Source organism: Lasiodiplodia theobromae, assembly GCF_012971845.1.
Source record: "Lasiodiplodia theobromae strain AM2As chromosome Unknown scaffold_6, whole genome shotgun sequence".
Classification (NCBI taxonomy): domain Eukaryota; kingdom Fungi; phylum Ascomycota; class Dothideomycetes; order Botryosphaeriales; family Botryosphaeriaceae; genus Lasiodiplodia; species Lasiodiplodia theobromae.
The window spans coordinates 1,151,020-1,177,036 of NW_023336552.1; the positions used below are offsets into that span (position 1 = coordinate 1,151,020).

The 26,017-nt window shown below is 57.6% G+C and overlaps 9 protein-coding genes across 9 annotated transcripts; 5 read left to right on the forward strand and 4 right to left on the reverse strand.

Moving 5' to 3' along the window:
- Nucleotides 1-149: 149 nt before the first annotated feature.
- LTHEOB_2619 (Alpha beta hydrolase fold protein) lies at nt 150-1,322 on the reverse strand (the record flags this gene model as incomplete). The annotated part of the gene is made up of 1 exon (XM_035511451.1): nt 150-1,322. One exon carries the CDS (start codon nt 1,320-1,322, stop codon nt 150-152), a length of 1,173 nt encoding a protein of 390 aa, XP_035364328.1.
- Nucleotides 1,323-2,805: 1,483 nt separating this feature from the next.
- LTHEOB_2620 (FAD binding domain containing protein) lies at nt 2,806-4,790 on the reverse strand (the record flags this gene model as incomplete). The annotated part of the gene is made up of 3 exons (XM_035511453.1): nt 2,806-3,900; nt 3,952-4,369; nt 4,450-4,790. The coding sequence occupies 3 exons, from the start codon at nt 4,788-4,790 to the stop codon at nt 2,806-2,808; spliced, it is 1,854 nt and encodes a 617-aa protein (XP_035364329.1).
- A 1,333-nt stretch (nt 4,791-6,123) lies between these two features.
- LTHEOB_2621 (Cfem domain-containing protein) lies at nt 6,124-7,724 on the forward strand (the record flags this gene model as incomplete). Its single annotated transcript, XM_035511454.1, has 5 exons — nt 6,124-6,265; nt 6,370-6,395; nt 6,451-6,487; nt 6,610-7,135; nt 7,196-7,724. 5 exons carry the CDS (start codon nt 6,124-6,126, stop codon nt 7,722-7,724), a joined length of 1,260 nt encoding a protein of 419 aa, XP_035364330.1.
- A 311-nt stretch (nt 7,725-8,035) lies between these two features.
- Nucleotides 8,036-8,617, reverse strand: LTHEOB_2622 (Thioesterase superfamily; the record flags this gene model as incomplete). The annotated part of the gene is made up of 1 exon (XM_035511455.1): nt 8,036-8,617. One exon carries the CDS (start codon nt 8,615-8,617, stop codon nt 8,036-8,038), a length of 582 nt encoding a protein of 193 aa, XP_035364331.1.
- Nucleotides 8,618-9,036: 419 nt separating this feature from the next.
- On the forward strand, nt 9,037-9,798 carry LTHEOB_2623 (uncharacterized protein; the record flags this gene model as incomplete). The annotated part of the gene is made up of 1 exon (XM_035511456.1): nt 9,037-9,798. One exon carries the CDS (start codon nt 9,037-9,039, stop codon nt 9,796-9,798), a length of 762 nt encoding a protein of 253 aa, XP_035364332.1.
- Nucleotides 9,799-14,489: 4,691 nt separating this feature from the next.
- Nucleotides 14,490-15,713, reverse strand: LTHEOB_2624 (FYVE domain-containing protein; the record flags this gene model as incomplete). Its single annotated transcript, XM_035511457.1, has 2 exons — nt 14,490-14,903; nt 15,294-15,713. 2 exons carry the CDS (start codon nt 15,711-15,713, stop codon nt 14,490-14,492), a joined length of 834 nt encoding a protein of 277 aa, XP_035364333.1.
- Nucleotides 15,714-17,124: 1,411 nt separating this feature from the next.
- On the forward strand, nt 17,125-19,532 carry LTHEOB_2625 (Glucose-methanol-choline oxidoreductase; the record flags this gene model as incomplete). The annotated part of the gene is made up of 4 exons (XM_035511458.1): nt 17,125-17,492; nt 17,542-18,038; nt 18,105-19,403; nt 19,462-19,532. 4 exons carry the CDS (start codon nt 17,125-17,127, stop codon nt 19,530-19,532), a joined length of 2,235 nt encoding a protein of 744 aa, XP_035364334.1.
- A 1,054-nt stretch (nt 19,533-20,586) lies between these two features.
- LTHEOB_2626 (Acyl-n-acyltransferase) lies at nt 20,587-21,408 on the forward strand (the record flags this gene model as incomplete). The annotated part of the gene is made up of 1 exon (XM_035511459.1): nt 20,587-21,408. The coding sequence occupies one exon, from the start codon at nt 20,587-20,589 to the stop codon at nt 21,406-21,408; it is 822 nt and encodes a 273-aa protein (XP_035364335.1).
- Nucleotides 21,409-23,267: 1,859 nt separating this feature from the next.
- On the forward strand, nt 23,268-25,531 carry LTHEOB_2627 (Integral membrane protein; the record flags this gene model as incomplete). Its single annotated transcript, XM_035511460.1, has 7 exons — nt 23,268-23,360; nt 23,537-23,879; nt 23,935-24,232; nt 24,284-24,409; nt 24,460-24,549; nt 24,602-25,315; nt 25,381-25,531. The coding sequence occupies 7 exons, from the start codon at nt 23,268-23,270 to the stop codon at nt 25,529-25,531; spliced, it is 1,815 nt and encodes a 604-aa protein (XP_035364336.1).
- Between the last annotated feature and the right edge of the window lie 486 nt (nt 25,532-26,017).

The following is a 26,017-nucleotide window of genomic DNA, read 5'->3' on the forward strand; positions in this document are numbered from 1 at the left end:
GCCATGGACAGAACGAAAATAAGAACAAGGTCGTCGCCGACTCACATCTAGGGTGTTTTTGTTCCTCAAACTCCAAAATGGCGACACCTGAGCTGCCATGGCATTGCCTGGTCTAAGCCTCGAAATTCCGTCTCATCTCCTGTTCTCTTTCACTCCCCTTCCAGCTGCCAGTCGAGCTCCGGCTCGTAGAACTTCCGCATGCTCCTCGTCATCGCTCTGTTCCCGCTCTGCACCACCTGCGTCCCGTATTCGATTCCTTCCATCTCGTCGCTGCCCACTTCCGGCTCGCCAACGTCCATCATTCTGCGGGTCAACTTGCTCGCAAACACCTCGCTCATATGGCCTTTCACTTCGACCTGCCTCACGCCCCTGAGCCCGGCCAACGGTTCCAGCACGAACTGCCACTGGCGGGCCACGGCGTCGTTCTTCTCGGGCACAAACTCCCAGAAGACGCTGTTCGTGAAGCTCGGGAAGCCGGCGTACCGGAACGAGCCGGTGACGAGATCGACGCGCAGCTCCTGAAGGCAGCAGGAAGGGTCGGCGAGCTTGTCGACGAACTCGCGCAGCCAGGCCTGCACGCGGCGGTAGGGCTCCGGGCGGGCGAGGTCCTCCTCGATGCGGAGGCTGAGGCAACGGATGCGGCGGAGGGCCTCGGTGGAGATGCCGGCCGTCTTGAGCGTGTTGATGGGCAGGCCCCGTGCATACGGCGCGTTCAGCGCGTTCAGGCCGCCCTCGCCCTCTCCTTCGCCGCGGTCGGCCGTCGGGGACGAGATGAGGCCATCGTCCCCGGCGCTCGCGGTCGGCGGAGGAGACGGGCTGAGCGGGTTGAAGGCCCACACGCGCTCGCGGCTCGTCAGGGCGAAGTGGAAGGCATTGCCGCCGTACAGGGCGTCGGCGCCCTCGTCGTGCAGTTGGCGGCACGTACGGAGCAGTGCCGTCCAGATGCCGATGCTGGCCCAGACACCGGGAATCTGCACAGCGTGGGAGGCCGTGGGAGCGCCGGTGGTCGGGTGCTTGCGTGTTAAGGGATGGAAAGTGATGTCGTGGGCGTGCGGGAGGAGGTAAGAGTAGATCAAGAGGCGGATCTCCGAGGGGAGGCGGAGGAGAGGGGATTGGCTCTGGTCGCCGTACGGACGTGAGGCTTTGGTGATGATAAGGCCATCTTCCTGTTGCGATTGGCGGCAGCTGTCTGTCAAGAGTGATCCGGAACAGGTGGCGGCGGCGGCAGCGGCTCGAGTTTTTGATTGAATCTTTTGCTTTGGTGGTCGCCGCTGCTGCCTCGCCAGCAGGCTAGATTTCGGGTGCGGGGTGGGGGAGGACATTAACGGAGTTACATGCCAGGCGCTTCATCAAGAGGAGGGGTCCGTCTGCAGGAGGAACGCATCAAAGGCCGGCGTTCCGAGGGGCAGGAGGGGAGTTAAATGGCGATGAAGGTATAGCAGCAGAATTTAAGGCTCAGGCGACAAGTGGCCGGTGACCGAGAGCGGCGGGTGTGACATGCGCAGATGCTCGGGGGCGAATGCGGCGCGGCGGGGGTGCGGTTTAATTTTGAACAGTAGAATAGCAGAGGTTGCTTGCAAATCCTGCGGCTTGGGCGCCACAGCGCGGACGCCAATCAAGGCTGGTGTGGAGGGGTTTGGCTGCGATCGAGAGCGTCGCGTGGAGGAGCTTTGGCAGGCCGAGGGGCCGGGGCGCCTCACTCACGCGCGCTGTCGCTGTCGCCATCAAGCAGCCATCGGCAACGCGCGGCAGCCTTCAACAACACCCCAATCCGGCAGGCAGTTGCACGTGGCCGCGCCGCCGGAGCGTGGCGCTCGACAAGACAAGGCCATCGCCAGATCGCAAGTCGCACAGAGACACGGGGAGCCAGCCCGAGCCCGCGGCCCAGGGCTGCGCCATCTGAGCCTGAACCCGCGCCCCGCCCGGCTCTCAGCTGCATCCCAGACACGATCCTGCGCGCCCTGTGTCTGGAAGTCGTGCTGCCCCTGCTCAGGTACGGCTGACGGGAGCGCCGGTCTTGCACCACCCAAGCCCATGCGCTGCGCTGCGCTGCACACGAGGGAGCTGCTCTGAGCCTGGCCCGCCTTGGCACCGGTGCAGTGAGGCAAAGAATCGAAGATCACGCCGGCCTGTGCCTGGCCCGCGCTTCCGCCTGCTCGACGTTTGGTTCGCATCCCGGCGGCATGCAGAAGGCTGCAGAAGAAGACCAACCTCCGTCCGGTGGAGAATCAGCGACCGCCTCTGCTTCACCACAATGACGTCCCAGCTCGGCCTGTCTCTCCCCGTCGACGTCACGGAGCGCTCCCCGCCATGGGGAGCCGTTGGAAGCGGAGATATCGCGCCGGCTGCCGGTAGTCAACCGTCGTTGGTTGCACCGGTGCGGGTTTATGACGAAGTTCCCATCAACAGCGGAAAGCTAGCCAGCCACGCGAGCCCTTGCCGTACCTCCGCGACTACGTATCCCCTGTTTGTGTCCCATGTTGTTGGTCCAGCCTCTGTCTGCTCGTCTCTGGCTGACGCGAGCCGTTCCTCCTGGACCAAACACTCTCCTCTAAGCTCGCATCACTGTTTCAGCATCGGGAAAGGTTCCGGTGTCTCTGCCGTATATTGCTTTTGGTTCTTACGTCGTACCTAATCGACCGGGGGCGGAAGGAGCAGAGAACCGCTCCGCTGGGTGCCTTGCCGATACAAGTCCTATTGGTCCGAGGGCAACTGATAACGAGACGCGATGCAATCCTTGCAGAGCTCATGGGGAATATTTACTTATTAACGAAGAGAAGGCTATCCTGATGCTTTTTCCTCACGTCACGCACCTGTCCTGCACAGCCGGCCGTTCTCGTTCGGCAGCCCGTCGACGCTGTCGACGGCCCACGCGTCGCTGCCGACGGCCGTCGCGGCCCAGAAGACGTCGTCCGGGTCGACTTGCTTCTTGATCTCGAGCAGACGGTCATAGTACTCGCCGTAGAACGACTGCTTCCAGCCGCTCTCCATGCGGTTGCTCTCACCCAGGTAGCAGCCGGCGCCGGGGCTGACGTCGATCCAGCGCTGCATGGCGACGTCGTTGAACCAAGTGCGGCGCTCCATGATCTCGTCGCGGGTGCTGTTGTTCTGCCAGTTGACGCTCTGCAGCGCGTGCATCAGCGTGTTGCGCCACGCCGGGTTGACGCTGTTCTCGGCATTGGACTCGTGCAGCTTGGGCGCCATGTTGAAGGCAATGATGGTGTTGCCGGCATCCGACGACGCCCGGATAGCGTCGAAGGTGGCGTTGAGCGTGCTCTCGTCATCCCAGGAACTGCGCGGGAAGAGGCGGGAACCGGTGGCTACGTGCGTCTTCTGCACCACTTCCAGCGGGAACTCGGCCTTCCACGCGTCGTAGAAGCCATCGTAGTGCGTCGTGCGCGGCGTGAAGGTGATGCCCAACGCGGCAAGGTCGGCAAACCACGGCGCCAGTATGGCCTCCGTCTCCTCGAGCGTCTTGTTTGGCGCGAAGAATGGCTGCATCAGGAACTGCTTGACGCCGCCGCCCAGCTGGATGATGAACCAGTAGCTGTACGTCTGCTTCTCGTCCGCATTTTCCGGGAAGTAGTCGAGGTAGGCGCGCACGCCCGCCCAGAACGTCTCGTTGGTGATGTTGGCCGACGTCCAGGAGAACTTGGAGCCGGTAACCGGCATATCAGGCCAGGCCTTGACGACCAGCGACGTCACAATGCCATAGGTCGCGCCGCCGCCGCCCTTGAGCGCCCAGAAGAGGTCGGCGTTCTCATTGGCCGAGGCAGTGACGAACGTGCCGTTCGCCAGGACCACCTCCATCGAGAGAACCTGATCCGCACCCATGCCGTAGATGGAGCTCAGGGGCGAGTGCCCGCCGCCCTGGATGTAGCCGCCCATCACACCAACCGTCTGCATCCGGTGTCAGTGTTTGTTGCACGCGTCTGGATTGTACAAGCTTACCTGGCCCTCGCCACCAACGACAACCTTGCCCTTGGCAGCAGCAGCCTCGTAAATCTCCCAAGCGCGCACGCCGGTACCAGCCTTGAAGGCGGGGCCAGAATAACCCGTGCCTTCATCGACATAGTTCTCCTCGTAGGTGATACCCTTGAGGTTCTTGGTCCAGACTGACAGGGCTCCGGCGCCGCCGGATTTACCGGAGAAATCGTGGCCAGTGTTCTTGATGACAAACCTGATACCGGCCTCGCCGGCGAACTTAACGGCGGCCTGGACTTGCTTCACGTTGGTGGCCGCAACGGCGTACTCCGGAAAGCCGCCCAGCGTGCAATTGCCCGAGTTGATGCCGTCTTCGTAAAGTGTCGGCGGCTGGCACGTGAGGCCCTGGTACACAGGGCTAAGCATCTCAATCGGATCGTCATCGCTGAAAAAGGTATTGTCAATTATACTTTCCTTCGACAAGGAAATGGCCTGCAAGATGAGGCACAGGGGGCCACGGCTTACTGAAGGTAGGAATTGGTCCAGTTGGCCGTGATGGTAGTACATGCGGCCTCGTCGTAGTACGGTCCCTCGTAGCAGACGCTGGCGTGCGGCACGGACTTGATCAGCGCGCCCTCGAGCGTCTCGTTGAGCGCGGCCCACTGGTTCTCTGACGGCCAAGCAGCATCGCCAGGGAAGACCTTGCAGGAAGCATTGGCGGCGCGGCGGGTCGGGACGCTGCGCGAGGCCAGAGCAGACTCGTGGAGTTGGACCTTCTCCCACTCGAAGAGATCAACAGCTGCGTTGACGGCAGGGCTGGCGGCAAGCAGTGCGCAGCCCAAAAGGGAAAGACGAGGGCTCATCATGCTGTGACGTGTGTGCGAGGATCCGATACGCGAAGGAAACAGCTCGCGACAGGGGATGCACGCTTCTTCGTCCACGTGGTGGCGGATCGAAAAGGGTAAACGAACGACAGTTAAAGCAGGGAAGCGGGTCCCGTTGGTGTTGGCTGCAGCCACGAGAAAGAAAGAGAGAAAAAGACTAAAATGCCCGGAACATCGCAACCTTATGATGCTACGCCCCTTACCACGAAGAGAGAGCAATTCGGGCTGCCCAGGCTATGCAAATAGATGAGGCGGGGCCTGCCGTGCCGCAAGAGCGTTGGTAGTAATCTTGGATGAAGGACTAACAACAGCAGACCACCCTCATCAGGATTTCTCCGCGAGCTGCAACGCGCCGGCATGCCGGAATGGATGCAACCGGGGAGGATTTACGCGTTGTCTTGCCCAAGCATGAATCGCCCGAGGGACAATGCATTGGTCCGGGACAGATCACTGCCGCTCACGGCCTAGCAGACGGCACCAGGCGGCTGGCAGGGCCGGGCTGCGGGTGAGGCTGAGCGGCTACCATGTGTTCGATGTTTCGGCGAACGGTTCTTCTGGTGGGCCGCCGCGCCATTGCTCACCGAGTTTATGGCCCGGGACGACGTCAATTTATCCTCTTCGCTGGCGGCACGGCGAACCCCAGGAGGGGCCAGGACAATCCTGGGATCTCCAAAACCAGCCGCCCCCACTTCCACCCGCGTGCACCGTCCATGTCCCGCTCCGACTGAGCAGCCAAGCCCTCCGGCCCGGACTGTTGCCGATTTCTGTATGCTGTCCCCGTCCCGCGCTGAAAATTGCTTCGAGATGGCCGGTGGGGGGTGCGATGGCGATCGGGCCTGTTTATCTGCCTGCTCAATGGTTGGTCCGGTGTTAGCTGCTCCACTCTCGCCGGCGATGGCTCCGGCGCTTCGACTCAGCTGGCGTGAATCAGTTCAGCAGAGGCCCCCTTCTTTGCGCGTCGATGCTGGGAGCCTTGTCATACGCCGACTGCTCCTAATACGAGCAAGCCTCGCTTAGCCTGCTGATCGCCCTCAGAATAGCCTATTCGGTCCATGAGAAACAGCCGATGAGAGTCAGGGAACGCGGAGTGTGCGCCTTCGTTCATCGCGCTGAGGAAATGGGAGGTTTCTTACGTGACAGAGATCGCAGCAAGACGCGCACGTAGTTATGCATCTGTGCAGTTGGGCATGAACTATTCTGCTTCTTCATCCCGCCAACATCCACGCCGGTCGCATATTCTGGTCGCCGATCTTTCGTACCCTCACCTTTCTGATCTGCTCCCGCCCCGCCTGCGCCCGGCGATGCTTCGTCGAGGATGAGTGACTCCTCCAGCCTGGCTGAATCCAAGAGGGCGCACACTTCTGCCTATGTCGTCATCCTCATCTTTCCCATCCTTGCCACCATAGTCGTATGGATGAGGATTGTGTCGAAGCATCTTTCTCGACTATTGGGAACAGGTATGTCTTTATAAGCTTCGGCCAGCGTATCCGCGTCGTCGGCGCGAGCGGGGCGACGGATCGCCGGTCAAAGGAGAGAACTATCGAACTGACCGCTCCCACAGATGACATTGTGATCCTTATTGCCTGGGTTAGTGGCTGTCCGACACGCTGCTTCGAAGAACGAATGCTGATTTCTTGAGCAGGTGCTGGCCGTGGGCCAAACATACGCAGTATGGATGTGTGAGTGCAGAGCCTCCCAACCTCGTGGTGCACGCATTGAGACACGGTCTGGAACGTAGCCATTGAGACCGTGTCGGCAGTTAACCCGCAACAGCTAGCACACATGCTGACCACCGTCCCAGATACCAAGGTGACGATGCAAGGATATCATGTCGCCGACATACCCGAGATGTCGATTGAAAGACAGATTCTTGGACAGCGCTACAACCTTGCGAATCAGTTGCTGTATCATCCAATCCTGTCCATCGTCAAGATGTCCGTGATCCTGTTCCTGCTTCGCATCGACGACAAACGCCGCCGAGTCGATTGGTCGTTGAAGGGTCTTTTCGTCTTCAACGTCCTTCTCATGGTCAGCACCTTCTTTGCCGACCTTTTCCAATGTACGCCATGGCGCTATACCATCGATTACCCTGCCATGGATTTGGCAGCACAGAAGGCCGCCGGTGCCGATGAAGATGGAATGCTGAATGGAAAGGAAATCAAAGGTGGCCATTGCATTGACCAAGCTGGATTCTTCCTTGCCGCTGCGGGATTGGCGGTCCTGACGGATGTGTTGATTCTGATCATTCCCATGATCATGGTCAAGGACCTGCAGATGCGGAAACAGAAGAAGGTTGTCGTGTGGGCAATCCTGTCGATTGGATGGGTGTACGTGTGCCCCTATTCGCACTCGGGTGAACGTGGTCACTGATTACATCTGGCTTTTAGCGTCGCCGCCGTCAGTGTTGCCCGCTTTGGCATCTACGTCCACCGCTTCAGCCCGAAGAACAAAGATCGCAGTTACGGCATTGGCTACACCATCTCCGGAGTCGAGATAAACTTGGCCATCATCGCAGCTTGCGCGCCGGCAATGAATGGATTGACGAGACGAGTGATGCCGAATTTTCTTTCCTCGGGAAGGTCCAAATCGTACAGCAAGAAGAAAAGCTATTCCTCCAAGTACAACTCCCGATCTATTCCCCTGAATTCGAGAGAGCAGCGGCGACCAAGCCTCATGGACCACCAAAACAGCTGCACGGATAAGGAGAGAGAATACAGAATACAGAACATGTCGTTGGGTGTCCCTGACGGCTGGGACAGCGAAGAGAGAATTGTTGGACCCCCGGAAAGCACCAAATCGAGTAATGATGGAGAGAGCGACATGCCCCTTACTCCGGTATTTCCACCGGAGGATGGCATCATCCGCACGGTTAACTATACAGTACGGGTGCAAAATTCCACGGAGCTTAGGCACTGAGATGTAGAGGCTGGTTCCTGAAATATGTATGGCGTTGGGCTGGCTTGTATGCAACAGATGTAACGATATCCCAAAGTCTGGTTGTCTATCTCAATGGAGGAATGGCCGGGCAATGAACCTTTCTTTTGTTATTAGCATGCTTGGGCGATTCCGACGGTTCGGTCCATGCAAAGTCGTATTATTGAATTTAACGAGTCACGTCCAAGTCATGACAGTCTTCGTATAGCCGCGGTGCTGATTGGTGCAGACGACATGTTGCCGCCGTGAACCGGGATGTATCGTAACTCTTAAAGTGACATCGATCTTGTCTTTCAGATTTTGGACTTCAGTTCAATAAACAGCGCCTCGCCAACAGCATAAACCTGGCCATTTCCGTCTTCCAGGGTCGCACGCAGGTAAAACTTCCTTCCATCGACCTTTTCTATCTTAGAGGTGCCGAGAATAACACCAGGAACGGGCAATGGCTTTTTGTAAGACACATTGAGATAGGCTGTCATGACATTCAGAGGATTGTTGGCGCCCGATAAGTGATTTTGGTGATCGTTGTTGACATTAAGGATTAAGCCAGTGAGTTCGTCCATAAGGGCAGCGATCATGCCACCATGCATGGTGGCAGGATAGCCATTCAGACCGTCGCCGACGTCGATGAAGGCGCGTGCTTCGCTGATTGGAAAACGGGTGTTGTCTTGAGGTAGAGTGTGCTGGGTAACCCAGCTGCGTACGGTCCTCTCGGTATTGAGCGTCTCGGCCATGAATGAATCTTCTCCAGAGTCCTTGGGTATTCGCGTAGTTGTGGGAGCAAACACGAAATTTTCATCGGCGAGGAGAGCGGCAGCCCAGGGTATGTCCTCCAGGCGGCCGACATTTCCTTGGACTGTCGGTGGTGGAGACATGGTGGTAAACTGTCACGGAATGAGGTAGCGGACGGCGCGACGAATGGATTTATGGCGTCGCGTGCACATAGCCGAGGTGCAAGAGACCCGCAGTTACAGCCGCCGGACTGGGGGCGCCATTTCCTTGCAACTTGCGCAATGCAACCGACTGCATGATGGTGTCGCGGAATTTGATGTTGCGCAGACGGCGACGGCGCATCCGAGCTGATGGGGAGCTCAACCACCATTCAGCGCCTTGCTGATTCTCCACATCGCATCCGTCTCGCCTCGCTCCAGAAACATGCGCCGCGCGCTCTCGCCCCCTCCGTCTCTCGGTCTTGTCTGGCCACACGTCCGCCATGTCTAGCTCAGCATCTAGTTCGCCCTCTCTCAAACCCGCGACTCTGGACACGCCGCCGCCGCCGCCGGTTGATATCGCCATGGCCGACGCAGCCCCCGCCAACGACGCACCACCGCCGCCTTACGAGCCTCTTCCGAGCACGCTGCACCGCCTGCCGCCCGAACTGCGCGAACGCATCTACGAGCATGCCCTGCGCTCACATACAACCATCTGGTGGCCGCCCGCCACGGCGAGCCAGCCCGGCATCGCGACTCAGCTGCTCACCACCAGCCGCACCGTCTACCACGAAGCCGCGCCGATCCTGTACTCGTCGAACCGCCTGATGTTCACACACCCCTCAGACGCCAACATGTTCGTCCACATATTCTCGCCCGAGTACGCGCGCCTGGTGACGTCGGTGTGCCTGCGCATCCGGGACCGCGACGTGCGCCTGTGGTCGGCCTATCTCAGCAGCACCTCGCCCTCGCGCAGCCTGGCCGCCGACTTCCCACGCCTCAAGTCGCTGTGGGTCTTCTACCGCAGCAACTTCTGGTCGCCGCGCGCCATCGACATCATCGAGTCCTTCTACCGCTGGCTCGACGACCCCGCCCTGCGCGAGATCTGCCTCAACCTCGAGGAGCGCGTGCCCCCCGGCGTCGACATCAAGCTGGTCTGCGTCCACCGCGTCCCGCGCGAGCACATAGCCACCCTGACCCACAACCTGCCCAACGAGTTCCAGGTCAACAAGGGCGGCAGCGGCGAGGCCAGGACCGCCTTCCGCCCCTACGACCAGCGCATGGAGAAGTCCATCATGGTCGCCCTGGAGCTGACCCCGGTCGAGCCGATAATGATGTATACTTGATGTCCCTGCTATGCTTGCATCGGGAGCGGCGTTCTGGCGAGGGAAAACATCTGCATAAATATGGTTTAGACGGGCTGACGTTCTCCCTCCACTGATAAAGAGTCAGCTGTGCCTCTTTTGCTCTCCCTTTCTTTTCTTCTTTTTTTTTATACTCTTCAGTGTTTCTTTCCTGGGCCTGATATTGTCAGTGACTCCCAACTTCTTCCACCTCTCTTCCATGGGTCTATGGCGTTTGATTTTTCAGGGACAAAAAAATTCAATAGGAGTTCCCTTTATCGCTGGCGGCTAGATAGAAACCGCTGGACACTATCTTTTCCCTCCCGCAGAATTATAGACGGATATGAACTTCTTCGTCCGTTTGATCATGGAAAACGGCATGGAGAACATGACAGGCTTCAATAGAGCCTCAGCAATTTTCGCTACTCAATAATTTCACAATATCGTTTACTATCGTCTCTATCATTACAACTCTGGCAACTACAAGACTATACCAACGCAAATGATCCAACCAGAGCGAAGAGCCTATGAAGCAGCCTAGCGAATTGGAACGCAGCCGAAACTCAAGACAGCCGCTTACCGCCTTCCAATAAGCGTTCATCGCCACTCAAGCGGTCAACCCCCAAAGTTTATATCTTCGTATCGGTGGCAAAAATGCCCAGGGCATTGTCGAGATCTCTTATCCGGTCCTTCGAGCCCCATCTGGCAGCAATGCCGCTTCCCACAGCGCCCCGCCTCCGGTCGTGCTTTGTATGCACAACATCATTCTCGTCATTGGCTAGGGAGTGCATAGCGCATGCTTGTTTTGACCTCCCACCATCACAGTGAGAAAAAAAAGTAATTTACGAAGAGTCACGCACAAGACGGGGTTATAGCAAGTTAATTGCTTTGATATATTCTAGACACAATATCACCACACTTTACTACTCTAAATCCTGAGAAAAGCCTAGTCGGTTGCTATGGTGATTGTTTGTTGTCACACGCGTCTTCCTACTCAGCTGATCGTCAGTTACGCGCTGAGACTCCTTTTGAAGCTAGTCCATATTAGTGAAAATCTGCTCGGGTCATCGAACACTTCTCTACCATCAGCCGCAACAGTGTATACTTCGAGCGCGACGTGGGATGAGCAGGGATGAGGGGTCCGTGGAGGGGAAGAAGGCGGTCAGTTTCTCCGGGGAAATGCAGCTCTCACAGCGCATCCCCCACGAGAGGCACGTCAACCACGGGCGATAGGAAAATGGCGGGGACATCAGGAACCTCTCAATGTTGGCAGCTGATGGCGATGGATAGGTAGCAGGGCAAGGCAGCGTCAATGGCGCGGACGCACGCAAGCCAATCAGTCGCTGCGATTGCCCTAAGAGCTTCCTCCGGCGCGCCAAAAAGCCACCACCAAGCAAGAGACTAACTGCCGCCAGTCCACCATGTCGGTCAATGCCAAAAAAAAAAAAAAAGCGGTATTGCTAGCGAGCGATCGACCTTCCGCAGCAGAAGAGACGCCGATGGTCGACACGCCTGCCCCCACGGACCCCCGCTGACTGAGCATGACGTTGCTGCAAACCTTCGGCAGAGTCTGTTTCATCAGACCGCTTATCCGACGACGCTCTCGGCCGTTGCCAGCAGCAGCCGCTCAGCTCGTGTCCGGCCTTCCTCCCGGCCGGGCGCAGGTGTGAATTCGTGCCCAAAGCCGAGTCTCGGTGACCTCATCCGATCTGCGCCTAACGCCCGGAAAGAGCATGCGATCACGGTCCGCGCGAGGGAGCTATCGCCAGCAGCTGCCACCGGGGCACGTCATCGGAGGATATTTGGGGAGGTTGGAAGGGTGGGAAAAAGGAGGTTTCCAGCGATCGGAGATGAAGGAACGGAGAGGAAGGCCGAAGTTCTGCCTTGTCTCGTGGATAGGCCGCCTACCACGTCCCAGTCTTTCTCGACTGATGAGAGAGCATGGGTACCTACGTGGGAACTGATGCGTAGGAGCGCCGTGTTTCGCAACATCGTTCGGTTTGTGACGTCGTGTCGGTAACTCAGTTTCCCGGTTTCGAAGATACTTCGTCGATCATGAGATGACATGACAAGCGAATGACCATTACGTGTGATCCTTTCCTTCATGATGCCGCTCATCGTGGACGGTTCATCGTCGCCTACTGATGACCACGAGGTCGAAGAGAAGTGCCGGATAAAGATCCGACTTCAACGCTGGCGTCCGCCTTACCGGGCGAGAAAAAAAAAAGGGCAAGGCGAAATGAAAAAGGGTTCACCGCACCAGGCACACCCGCCAACCCATCACAGGGTCTTGCCTCCGGAAGCTGCCATGTAGCCACGTACCTGGCGCTAAAGAGGCGCGATCAGGCATCTTGACCGCCAGAGCGTGGGCATTCCATGATGGTGAGGCGAGCGACGAAGCGCACCACAGCAAGGCATCTCATCCATGGAACGCCCTATGGCCCGGCGTTCAGCCGGCACCTATGGGCCGGAAGAGGAAGTGGGAGCAAAGACCACAAGCGGCGATAGAGCTTCTGAAAGGCTTCTCCCGCCTTCTTTCCCAAGGCTCACTCTTGTTCCCTGATCCCTCCCTCTTCGTCAGTGGCTTGAGGCAAGAAGTGGTCTGGGTGTCGAGCCGCACAGGAAGAAAGCGTGTCGGCACGCTTGGGCCAGGATGGGAAGAGCTTCTGGAAACAACAAGTCCGCAGGGATTCCCCAGCTTCACCATGGTTGACCGCTAAGTCATCCAGCCCACAGCGTCCCGCATGTTTTGGATTTTAGCTGCATTGGCGGTGAACCCTGAGGCTGTTGGCGCGAAGCGGTCTGCGTTGGCCAGGCGCCTATCTCGGTGTTTCTTCTGACTTTCGTGGAGAAACAACAAGAAGCGCCTGCGGCTGTGCAACGGTGGCCGTTCTGAGCCTCTTTTTTGGATTAGGTTGGCCTGGAAAAGGGCCGTTTGCTTGCCTTGCGTCTTTCGAAGCGGAGAGAGTTTGAGACAGGGACCCGAGTCGGACAAGACGGGCCTTCTGCGAAGATAATTAGATTGAGTGGGACATGGAGAGGGAAAAGAGAGAAACAGTAGAAAAAAGTGTGATGAGGGTGCAGGCAAGAGGAAACGTGGAGCAGAGCAATGCGCCCACAGACCACCGCAAGAGAGAGTCCAAGCTCCCTCGCCAGTGGCCACGAGAGCAACTGCCACCTCCGGCAAATAGAGTAGCTGTTGTTTGAAGCTGTGCTCGTTCCGATCGCCCACTCATCGTACGCGCCGACAGGCTTCGTCACGGACCACGCAACCCACGGTCCGAGCGCCAGCGATTAGCCACCCGTGCGCCCGATTGCTCGCAGCAAAACCCCGACGCCGATAGGCTGGCATCCTTCCGTGGAGAAACTCTCATCCAGCCGTTCTCCACACCGACGATGTTCATCTCTCAGGCGAAATCACATGTGGTTGAGGCGAACCTGACTCGCGACCGCTGCCCCTCACCACCTTAGCTCCGTGTGCCCCTCTCTCACAGCTGCTGTGCGCCCCTCACCTGGCCTGCAGCTCGCGCGTGAAGAAGCAAAGCTCCATCCCACCATTCCCCACCCCACGGGCTCCCGCTACTCGTGCTCCAGTCCCCATCGAAGCGCCGGGCAAATGGCAATTAATCCGGCGCTTCCGTCGCGAAGCTGTTGAAACGCGGTTGCTTTAGCGCACGCGTCTCTCGCGCGCAGCTCGGTCGTGCGGCCCTTGGACCGGCCGCCTGCGGCAGATCTTCAATATCCTAAAAGTAGGCCGCCCTCCATTTCGGAGATGTGTTGCAAGGGTCTCGGCCGCAATAGCCGACCGCCCGCACAGGTCGCGGTCCGTTACTGATGAGGCGCGGCTGTCCAAAACATGCCACCTGGACGGGAATTCTCAGCGCCCCCCGGATGTCGACGGACGCGGAAAGCGCCCATGCTTGGCTCATGCTGCGCCCTCGGCAAAAGCTGCTGCCCTGAGCGCCCGAGCCGCAAAGCGAGGCGGCTGGGGCCTGAGACAAAGAGATCACCCGCTACTGCAGCCTTTATGCATGTGACAAGAGCTAGTCGTGGTGTTTGAAGCATGTCGTTCGGATTTCTAGGAGTAATTGATACAGTTCTCATTACCCATTGGCACCACCGTTGCTCGTACACGACAAGTCCCATGACCTGCAAGCAAAAAAAAATATATCACCCTCAACGCCAAGTGCTAGTAGATCAGACAGAGTACACGATAGAAAAAACAAGAAAGACCGGTGAACAAACGCCCCACAACACCTATGCTCCATTCGGAAGCAGTTCGTACTCTGAAAACAAGTCGTCGGCCGTGGCAAGAAAGTGGTATCAACGGCCGGTAGCAGAATCCCAAAGCGGTCTATGAAAAGCGAGTCTAGGATGGCGTTGCTGAGAAATGATGCGCTCAAACGAAGCAATCGAAAGCAAATCATTATGCGAGACCCGCGGCTATTGGAAGAAGGGGCGGTGCTTGGGAGCTCCGAGGAAAAGAGAAGACCCGCCGCAGGCGAGAGACGTCGTGTGGCCAATTGCCAGAGAGGGTGCGCGGTCGAGGTCGCCGGCGACTATGCAAGCCTCGCGCTCGCTGGTCAAGGGAGCCGGATCAAGCTCGGCCGTATTACGACGTTGGTAATTAAAACGAAGCCTTGGGGTCGCATCCAGGTCGGCCATTACGAGAGAGAATCGGTAAGGCCCGCCCACTAGAACGTGCTCCAATTCCAATCGCGGGGCACGCTGCCCACATAGCTGCCGACCTTGTGGGTTTGCGCATGGGCCTGCGCCACGCCGCGTGGCTGGGGAAGCTGCAGACCCTGAGGCTCTGCACGCGTCTGTGCAAACCCTCCAACTGTGCTGCCGCTGCCCTGAGAGCTTGCGGAGTTGGTTCGGCTCTTGCGTGCCGCCTCCCACTGCCGGTACGCGGACCAGCAGCTGTCGCACGCACGCGATGGCGTCCCGCTGGGGTGGAACAGCGCATCTTGGTCGAGCTTGATCTCATGCGAGCTGTGCTCGTAGCAGAAGATGTCTCCGCAGCGCCGGCAGTGGTGTCGCCTGCAGAACATGGAGAAGATTCGCCCGCAGCCGAAGGCGTTGCATGTTTGCGTCTCGTCGTTCGACTATACTTGCAGTTAGCAAATGCATCGAGGGAAGAAACTACGCGTACGTGCAGGCAGCAGGGTGCCGCAAGGGATGTGGTGCTTGAGACTTGCATATGCGCGCTGCTAGCGGAAAGCGGGAAAGCCCGTACCGCGAACAAGCTCGCAAGGCGATGGCGCAATGGAAAGAGCAAACTGCGCACAATAATGGCGCAGCCATCAAGGTATGTGTCGCAACCGACTCATATACAATCAACTTGTGCCCTTGTCTTTTCCACGCGCATCGGTCTCTTCCACTGCTCCAGGTGGCCGGAGCAGCGGCACACCGCACCCAAGCGGCAACGTCAGGATGACGGCGGTAAGAGTCATCGAGACCCCAACGGCCTAGCAGGCAGCACTAAAATCACTTACCTTCCAGTGGTTTCTCGATGGCGGTCCAGTCACCGGTCCTACGGTGGTCCCCTCGTCACTTGCGATCCTCTGAATCTCCGAGTATGTTGAGCCGAAGCTATCCGCGGTCCCCCTTCGGTCAAGCCCGGCCAACGGGCTCTCGATCGGCGAGGACATGTCGCTGCCCTTGGGAGGCGAGGAGCGCTGTGGCCTTTCCGTAGGCCTCAGAGCGGCTGGGACATACATGGGGCACTTCGGGGGGCGCAGCTGGCGCGTGTGCATGTGGTGTGGTATTTGCGTGGGAGAGACGTTCGTGGGTGTCGCAGTACCGGAGTGCGTAGGGGAGTAGGGGTTGTACTGCACGCCGCCCCTGTACGGGTACTGCTGCTGCTGGAAGGCGTTGGGGACGAAATTCGTCGCGGTCGGAATCCCGGTAGCCATCGTGTCGGTGTTGAAAGAAATGCGGTGGTGAGAGGGTCGGAGTGGCTGATGTCGGTCGGAGAAGCGGCAGAGAGAGATGGCAAGGCCCGTTGGTATGTGGGAGCGTGGTTGCGGGTGTGGTCAAAAGTGCCTGGTGGTGGTCGCGTGCGTGGTGTGTTGTGGTCTGAACCGGCGCAGCGAGCGAGAGCCTGGGGTACTCAAGTAGGATGCGAGGCCAGAAAGCGGTCTGCAGACCCTTGACTCGGTGAGAGATAGCTGAGGCTTGTTTGCTGGGGACGGGAGCGAGTTGGCTGATCGGCGCAGCACGCTGGAGCGGATGCGACGATAAGAGGGCGATACGATATAGAGGAGGCGGGCGATTGGACGGGGATGGGGCAGCAGGGAGCCTCTGGTAGCACAAGCAGGACTGTGGGAGGAGCAAAAGCAGCAGCGCTGTCGGTCGTCTATGGAACGCAGGCAGAGCGGCACGGCATGGCGGCGATACTAATAAGAGGGACGAGGGTCGCAGAATAGTGCCGTCGCGCCGTGAAGGGAGGCTGACGATGCCCTCGAAGCCGTTGCCGTTAGCCACGGGCCCCATCCACGAAGCGTCGCCGAGCGCGGACCCGAGCGCGCACGGACACCGCAATCACTAAAGACGGCGCTGGATTGGGCAAGCGTGTCCATCGCATATCTCTCCGCCCACCGCGCTGGATCTGCTTCCAGCAGCTGCGCCGGCCATAACACCCGGGCAGCGCGGGTGCGTGCGTACCGTCGCTGGCGGGCTCGCCCTCCACCACCGTGTAGCGCGCGCCGCTGCGCCGTTCTTCACACCCCTTTGGCCCGCTGCCGCCGGCCAGCGGTGGCAAGCAGCGGCAATCCCGCGTGCAATCAGGCTGCCGGCGACCCCAGCCGCTCCGCGCCCGTCGCCCGCTTGGCTTGCGTCTGCGCCGGCGAAACCCCTGCATCGCTGACCGTGTTGCTTTTACCTCATTGCTCTTATCGCCCGCTTCTGATTGGCCCGTTGCGCCGCCTCGTCCAGCTGCCGCACGTGCGCGTTCGCCTACGCCCTAGCTGGTAGCGGGAAGCACGGCGGCCCAGCGGCAAACATGCCAAGCTCCTCCTGCGCTCCTGCAAACACGCCGGCGTCTTCTGGTACGTGTTCTGGAAGACGTGCGCGGTAAGGCGCCTCGGTATCTGTCGTGTCCTCTCCAACCACACCTCGCGCTGCCTCGTGTAAAGGCGGGGAATATGCGGCGCGGGCCCCTTACATAGCGACCCTGCAGCGGAGTGCTGCACGTCGGGCGCGCCACATCTCCAGCCAGTGTCCTCCTGTCTTCGTCCCGTTGCTTGTCGTTGCTTGTCGCTTTCAGCGTCAGCTCAGCGTGCCTGCTCTTTCTCCGTTGCATTCCGATTGCCGCTCCCTGCCCCGATGGCTCCTCCGGTAGACTCCGTTACGGTCAAGGAGAGCCTGTTGCCACAGTCTGGGGATGATCCACTATCGCCTGCGCAGTGGGCTACGCTCCTTGCCTTTGCCGATGCTGTGGTGCCGTCCATAGCGCCGTCTGCTACTGCCGACCCAGCGACGCAGCTCGCAGTCGGTGCGAATGAATACGCTACCACGCTCGCCAATGTGAAGCAGCTGGCCGGTCCAGATGTCGCCCCAGAGCTGCCCGCACAGTATCTCGCCGAAATGCCGTCGGCGAGTCCAGCCTTTCGAGAGAACATTCGCCGCCTGATGGCCCAGTACATTCCGGTGGATGTCAGGAAGCAGTTCTTGGGGGTTTTCGACATCCTGAAGTTAGTCTAGGGTGCTACTGTTAAATACGCCGAACTAATCGAATTCCAGCACGCGTCCAGGCGCGCTGGTGATGACAGGCTACTCGACGCCCTTTGCGGAACAGCCCGTCAACATTCGCATAGCGATTCTCCAGAGCTGGAGAACAGCAAGGACGCCGATGTTTCGGCAGTTGAATAAGATGCTCACTTCCTTGATCAAACAAAATTGGGCAAAGTCTAGTGTGACCCTAGGGCGTATCCTGGGATTTCCTCGCGTTCCTGTCCATGGCTCTGTTGGCAAAGGGTTCGAGTTCGAATTCATCCAGATGCCTCCTGGAAATCAACCGGAGATAATCGAGACGGACGTCGTCATCGTAGGCAGCGGATGCGGAGCGGGAGTATGCGCAAAGAACTTTGCAGAAGCCGGCCATCGCGTCATTGTGGCGGAGAAGTCGTACTATTGGTCCCCTGAGCACCTTCCGATGAAGGAAACGGAGGGATTTGACCACCTTTTCATGAACGGTGGGTTTACCATATCTGACGAAAGCACAATAAGCGTAGCTGCAGGTAAGCCTACCCACTCCGTGCTCAGTTGCAAACGGGTTTGCCTTCCGGCAGACTGACACGGATCAGGTCAAACATTCGGAGGGGGCGGATTTGTGAACTGGTCAGCTTCATTGCAAACCCAGGGGTACGTCCGCCAGGAATGGGCAGATGGCGGCCTTCCTTTCTTCACATCAGCCGAATTCCAGAAATCTTTGGATGCTGTTTGCGAAAGAATGGGCGTTGCTACTGACCCTATCAAGCACAATTCGACCAATCATCATCTTTTGGAAGGCGCACGGAAGCTCGGGTGGTCTCACAAGGCTGTGCCCCAGAATAGTGGAGGCGCGGAGCACTATTGTGGATATTGCAGCATGGGCTGTGCATCGTGTGAGAAGCAAGGTCCACACGTATCCTTTCTCCCAGATGCTGCACGCGCCGGTGCCAAATTCATCGAAGGCCTTGAGATCAAGAAGATCCTGTTCGAAAAGAAGAAAGGAAAGACCACTGCGGTAGGTGTTCGCGGTACATGGGTGTCCCGCGACGAGCACGGAGGTGTGGCCGGCGCTCCGACAGTCCGGAGGGACGTGATCATCAGGGCAAAGCGCGTAGTAGTCTCCGGCGGCACGATGCAGAGCCCTCTCCTTCTCCTCCGGTCCGGTCTCAAAAACCCGAATATTGGGCGAAATCTCCATTTGCACCCCGTGTCGTTCGTGGGTGCCGTACACAAGGAGCGCACGAACCCATGGGAAGGAGGAATCTTGACTGCAGTCGTCAACGAGTTCGAAAATATTGATGGAAAAGGCCACGGTGCCAAGTTGGAGGCCGTCAACATGATGCCGTCCGTCTGGCTCACAATTGCGCCATGGATAGGCGGGCTGGAATACAAGGACTTTGTGCCTCGCATGAAGCACATGGTGGGCTACATTTCTCTGGCTCGCGATCGTGATACTGGACGGGTATATCCAGATCCCATCGATGGACGCTGTCGCGTCTCGTACCCGTTGTCCTGGTTCGACAGGAAGAGCATCCTGGAGGGAGTGATTGGTCTTGCTAAACTCCAGTACGCCGCCGGTGCGAGCGAGATAATCACGACGGTCTCTGGTTGCCCGTCTTTCAAACGGATGGAAACCGGGGAGGAGGATGTCGAGGGAATCAACAACGAAAGGTTCCAGGAGTGGCTGAAGGAGATCAGAAGAGTGAACTTGCCTCACCCAGAGACGTTGTTCATGAGCGCGCATCAGATGGGAACCTGCCGCATGGGTACATCGCCGAAGACGAGCGTCGTAGACCCTGAAGGCAAAGTCTGGGGGACCGAGGGGTTGTACGTTGCAGATGCCAGCGTCTTCCCTAGCGCCAGTGGTGTCAACCCGATGGTAACCGTGATGGGTGCGTATTGTCTCGCAAACTCGTTTGTGAAGTTGTGCTAATGCGGGATTTATCACAGGAATTGCGAATTGGCTCTCGCGAAATATCTCAGCACACATGGCGAGGGAGAAAGACCTTGCTAGGCTGTAGTCCACGGAGCGAGGTGTGCCATTTTGTCTCGGTTGATTGCGCGGCGAATTAGATTGGTTTATTCGTGTGACCGGGAGAAAGTGACATAGTCGATGTGTCGCCTGATGCGACCAATAGATGAGTGTGTGACCGCCGCGTCACATTGGCAGGGGAAAGCGTTGCGAGGATGCGGCGGACGGGAAATAATGGAGCAGCATCTTCGATCTCTGTTCCTGCATTGGCTCGTGACTTTTGCGGGTGAGGCTGAATATCTGGACCTGCATTGCCGCTTTGGGACAGAAGTGGAGGGGTTACTTGCACAGTAGCGTCATGCGGGCGCGTTGTCTCGGGGCAAGCCACATTGTGGTCGCCCCGGGTGGCGAGATGCTGCAGCGACGAACGACGGCAGCACCTGCAGAGCCGATGAGGGGTCTACCGTGAAATCGGCAGCCTACAAGGGAAGCATCTGCGGTTGCGCCGTCTTGGCACTCCAGTCTCTGCCCAGCGTTTCAGCGTGGTTGCATATCAGGGTCTCTGCTCTTGCGCCAGCATGACCGGCGGCAGCCGAAACAACAGAGCGACGTCACTGTGCGTGTGTTCGCCGCACACCTTCACCACCACGGCTGACGTGCATACACGCGGTGCTGCGCCTGGGCTGCCAATCGCCGCCACTCCGCGCCCTGCGAGCTGCCCACGTTGCTTGCCGGCTTCCAGCGGCGCGCGGATCGCTTTGGCTCAGCCCAATGAGCTTGAGGCTGGCGCGGCTTCGTCCCAGAAACATGCCAGTCGCCAGGGTCTCCGCACCTGCTGCACCGCCTCGATTCCATGCGCGCCTTCTGCATACCGCTTGTCGCATAAATCCATCTGCCTGCCGCAAAACCATCGCATCGACACCGGTAGTTGCTCGCCCCACTTCAACCTCCTGTGTGAACTGCCACCCGCCGACCATAAACAATCTGTGCACGCCCGCGACAACTTTTCATCCCCGGCACCCTGCCTTCACCGACAACCCCTCATTGCCAGCGCTGAGGCCGAACACACCATTCCCGGCACCACCGCTCTACTTCCTGCAACCATGTCGCAGTTCATATCCCTCCTGCCGCCAACCGCGTCGCTGTCCGCCTCGTACGACCCCACCAAGCTGGCTGCCGACCAGCCTGCCCGCGACATCCCCACAACTTTCAAGGATGCCATGACCGTTCGCGAGCGTGTCTTCGTCGAGGAGCAGGGCGTGCCTTTGGAGAACGAGTTTGACGACGATGACCCGCGTTGCTTCCACTGGGTCGTGTATGCTTCGGTCGGGACGTCAAGCAGCTCCAATGGCAACGGTAGCAACAGCGCCTCGCCTCTGTCCAACGGCACGCACAACGACTCCGAATCCCCTTCGCCACAGGAAGAGCGTCGTCAGAGCGATCCCACGGCCAACCGCGTCGCCGTTGGCACCATTCGCCTTGTCCCACCGCCTCACCCGCCGCACCCCGCGCCCTCTGACCACCACAAGCTTGACAATTCTCTGCACGCTCCTGCCACCGGTATGCAGGCTAATGGCTCTCGCGCCTCTGAACCATACATCAAGTTGGGTCGTCTGGCCGTTCTGCCAGCATACCGCAAGCTAGGACTGGCTGCACTGTTGATGCGCACCGCCTTGGACTGGGCTGCGCAGAACAGCTACCAGATCCTAAGCCCACCACGTCCTGAGGAAGTGGAACTGGCAAAGGCCGAGGGTCGAGACGTGGATCTCGAGTCCTGGAATGGTCTCGCCCTGGTGCACGCACAAATCCAGCTCGAGAGGTTCTACAGCCGGTTTGGCTTTGTCAAGGATGAGGAGATGGGAGAGTGGGACGAAGAAGGAATTCAGCACATTGGCATGTGGTCAACACTGAAACTACGGGAGTAGGGCTTGCGGAAGGAGACGGGTGCAAGAAATATGCCAGTGTGCAAGTTCCTTACCGGAGGAATTAGGCACTAACTTGATTACGATGGCACGATTTAAATATTCCCCTTAATTGCTTTCGCTTCTGTTGCAGACTTTTCTTACAGAATATCACGGTCGCGATGTATTGCCACTCCAATAATTACAAGCTATCAAATCATTCCGTAGACGGGTGATTGTTTAGCTGCTGGTGCGGTTCAATAGACTATTATCCGACACATTCATGTTTGATTTGCGCAGCCTGTGTTTTACGCGTCTCAAAAGACTCATACTAACTCCACACCTGGTGTACTGGTGCAAAGCTGGACGTCCCCACTGACTCGCAAGTTTTGCATCGGAAAAGACTCCGTACCAACCCCCGCATCCGCGAATTGCCGAACTTGGCAAAGCGTTCTTCTCGACTGTACATCCCCCGCATTCCTTGATCGCCGATCAAACGGTTGCAGCGTCTCCATTTCGAAGGACACAGAGCACTCGGAGTGGTGCCGTTTGAGGACCAAGCAACGGGAATGCCCGTCGCATTCGGATATTGCTGCCGACGCATCGGACCCGATTGTTGGGCCGGGGATGTGGGTTTTGCGGGGTCATCGAGATCGAATATTTTGAACGTGTGGGTCTTTCATTTAGCAGGCTCCTCTCATGTCATGCGGTATCGGCCGTGCTTCCAATGGCCTATCGGTACATATCAGTGGGGATCGGCAAATTAAAAAGTTTAAGGTTCGGGCCGTTGCTAATGATTCTCACCTATGCAGTGTGGGCCGTGGTTCATAGCTGAACGCCGTTGTTTTAAAGTACCGCACGCTACTGTCGTATGCTTCAACTCATGGACTAAATCATGGCGAGACCAAGTCCAAAGTAGCGCAAGACTTGAGCATACATAGGTATCATCTTCTCCATTACTTAAATACTACACGCACGCAGGGTCTAACAACGAATATTCGACGCCGAGCTCCAACACCTTCGAGATTGTAATATCATGCGTGGATGAACGTTCAACACATCATATCATTCCTAGTGGAGCGGCTCCAGAACGACAAGAATTGACATCGTCCGTTCTTAGGATTGAAACTTTGTAACATTGTCCACTCATATATTTAGTATCAAAGGTAGTCATGACTATGCTGGGAAGAATAGTGGGTTTGATTTTTTCCCTCCATTCAGTGGGGAGCAAGGACCGGCGGACAATCTGTAGAGACGATTGTTTCATTTGTTGGTTGCGTTTTGCGAAGCTGAGTTGTGTTTTTTTTTGTACAACACTGCGTGAAACTCTTGTATATAAATATGTAATTGGAGATTTATGACTTTGCATGACCGGAGTGAATCTCGCCCCCGCCGTGGCGAGATGCGGGGTACGTTTGTGAGTGCCAGGCCCTTGTCAGCCCTGCGAACCAAGCCTCGCTCGGGCCAAAGTTTGGCGCAGTATCCTTGCTGGCGATCATAGTTGAAAAGATCGCATACGCGACGTGATATTTGGCTTCGTGGTTCAAGTGGGCAGACCATAGCCTGAAATCGGATGCTCGAGGCAGTGACACAGCGAGAATACTGAAGATGAGCCAGGTAATGAGCCACTGCAGCGCCATAAAAGCGGTGCGCCGAGAAAGCTCGAGACATTCAGTGTTAATAGCAAGTAACCGGCGGACATAGGCATGAGCGCGGAATTCACAGCTGCGGGGACCCTGTCGGCTCTTCGCAGCCTGCGACCCAGCACGTGACGTAATGTTTATGGCCCGCACCTTCCTTCTACGCCCGCCAGGCTCTTCGCCGCTCCAACCCTCCTCACCTCCGCCCTCGCATCGACCCTTCCTGTTGCACCCGGCGCCTGCATGAGCTTCACCACGCTCAGTCGGCGCCACACCATTGGTTCCCTTCGCCAGTTGCCTCCTGCTACTCCAAGCAAGAACTTCTGTAATGATGGAGTATGACGCGGATGACCATCATTGGCACCTTGTAAGCCAATTCCTGCCCTCCAGAGCCCGCCAGTGCATCTAGCACCGTCTCACCTAGCTCGCGCCACCGAAGTCATCAACAACTTGTCTTCTGCAAACAGGCGAAAGACATGGCCTGGGAAGCTCTCGCTAATCTGTCGCTACAGAAGCCGACCCCAACTCCGTCGTCATACGACACGGCTTTAGGATTTGAGCAGTCGGTCTTCGGTAACCATGGCCATCGTATCGATGATCCTTCGAAGGTCTGGATTGGCGTCGCCGTCGCTTACACCTTCATCATGGCCCTTGGCATGACGCTTCTTTTCTTTCAGCGCTTCGCGCACACGGCTCGTATTCGCGGTTACTGGTTGACCTGCTCATCCGTCCTTGCATTGCACGTCTACCTCAGCCTGATCTTCCTGGCCTATCCCCTCAGGTTCTGGTACAAATGCTCGGCCGAATTCTGGACTATGGCTCTGATCTTCCCGGTTGGTCTGGGACTCTATCAGAGTAAGTACCGCCATTCCATATTAGCCAGTCTGTACATTATTCTAATCGGCTATAGTTTCTAATTCGCGGATCATATTCTACTACCAGACCCAGCAAGAGCTTCTGGTGATGCCAAAGCGCAACAAGAAAGGCCGAGCTCCCATCTGGTTTATGCACCCACGTGCCTTCTTGAGGTACCACAAAAACATGGATTTTGTCACCAAAACGCGCGTCTTCGTTTACGCTACCTGGGCTTCCACTATCTTCGCTTGCACCTTCATGTACCTTGGATCCATCAATTTCCACGAGAGTTACGGACTCTTTGGAGAGTGGTCAGGAAAGGCCAACTGTCACCGCGGACCGCATGGAGAATGGTACGTATGGAATAAGCCGTCCCTTTCTGAGTACGAGCTGACAACGGATAGGGTGCCGACGGCCATCTCACAGCTCCTTATTTGCTGGGTTTGGGGCCCGTACACCCTCTGGTACGCCAGGAACATTCGAGACTCCCACTATTGGTCGCTGCAGACATTCGTTAATCTCATTGCCGGGTATGTAAACCTTGGTGTCAAGAATCTCGAACTCGCGGCTGACTGGTCAGGATGCCCGGAACTCCGCTTTGGATGGCGTTTTTGTATTCGAACAATCCGACCGTCATCGCCATTAATCGCTGGTTCCCTCATTCCGGATGGTAAGCTGGCTCCCGTTGAGACCTTGTAGAAATGCCGCTGACCAGTTTTCAGGTTCATTCCTGGAATCGTGACGATGCAGATGGGCACCTTCGTCTTCCCCATTCTTGATTTCTGCCGGACGCCTGTGTACATGGCAGACGTAGAGGGAGAGGGTGAACACACAAACCTAGGTTCTTCCCCCGATCTCAACCGGAGGTTCAACAAAGCCATGACTTCCATGGCAGCCTTCGAGAATGCACTGGAGAACAACATTCAGCCACTGTTGGTTTGGGCAGCCAACCGCAACTTCACGGCAGCTGACATCAATTTCCTTGTCTACGTCCGCAACTGGAAGAACATCTGGAGCGGCCCGAGCAGGCACAACCAAATGATGACTCAGACCCAGGAACGTCACCGTTATGAAGATGCGGCGGTCATCTTCTTTACTTTCATCAACCCGACAACATCCAAGGTGACGGTCAACATCGGCGACGCTACTTACAGGACCATCTCCCAGTACTTCACTGACGTGCTGGCGCATGACCTGCCTGGAGAAGGGACCAGCAGCTTCTTCTCAATTCAACAGCAAGTTGCGCCTTGGGAAAAGGATGAGCCCATGTCGCCGATTCTGGGAACGGAGGGCTTCGACAGGACTAGGCTGCATTACGTTGGCGGTGATGATGACTACGATGAGTACGATGCCATCCCGAAGGGTTTCAACCTGTCCGTCTTCGACGATGCCTACAATGTCATCAAGGACGATATCTTCTACAACACTTGGCTTCGGTGAGTGATTAGGCGCGGGCATGCAGACTCCCCTGGTGAGATCACCTAACTGATTGAAGATACAGCTACGTTAATGACCTGGATACGAGCAGTGACTCGGGAGGTGCGAGCGAGCACACCTGCACGGAGGCGTGCACGCACGGCAGCATGACACCGAGTCCTCTGTCGGAGCCTCCTCAGGCGCACACCAGTGCAGCTCGCTCTCCTGAGATCTGACTCCGGAGGCTTGGCGTTTGATCGCACAACTAAGCGCGAAGCTTCGCTACGGTAATTGGCAGCTGTCTTTAGGCTCTGGGCGCCGGTCAGCATTTCTTTAATTCTGGTTTCTTTTTGTCGAGAGATCTTCGGGTATAGGTTCTTCTTGGCGATCTCCTTGGCTGGATCCTGGTTTTGACATGGGACGGGCGGAAGCTGTCCCTGCGGGATCCAAGCTGAAGGGTTGAAGCAGCTAGGCATACATTGAGCTAGAGCACGATGTTAGTGCATGTAGCATAAAATGACAAAAGCGTGGATTGGGCCAATGCCCGGTGCCGTGATTCTGTGCTGTTGCGGAGAGCTTTCCAGGCCGGCGGGCGCCCCCTGCACGGTGGAGACGCACCCCACCAAAGCTCCACGCGCACGGCGATCATCAACACCGACGGTCGACGTCAGGGAGGGCCAGGGTGTTGTGGTGTTCGGACCAGGAGAGAGGGTGGCTTCCAG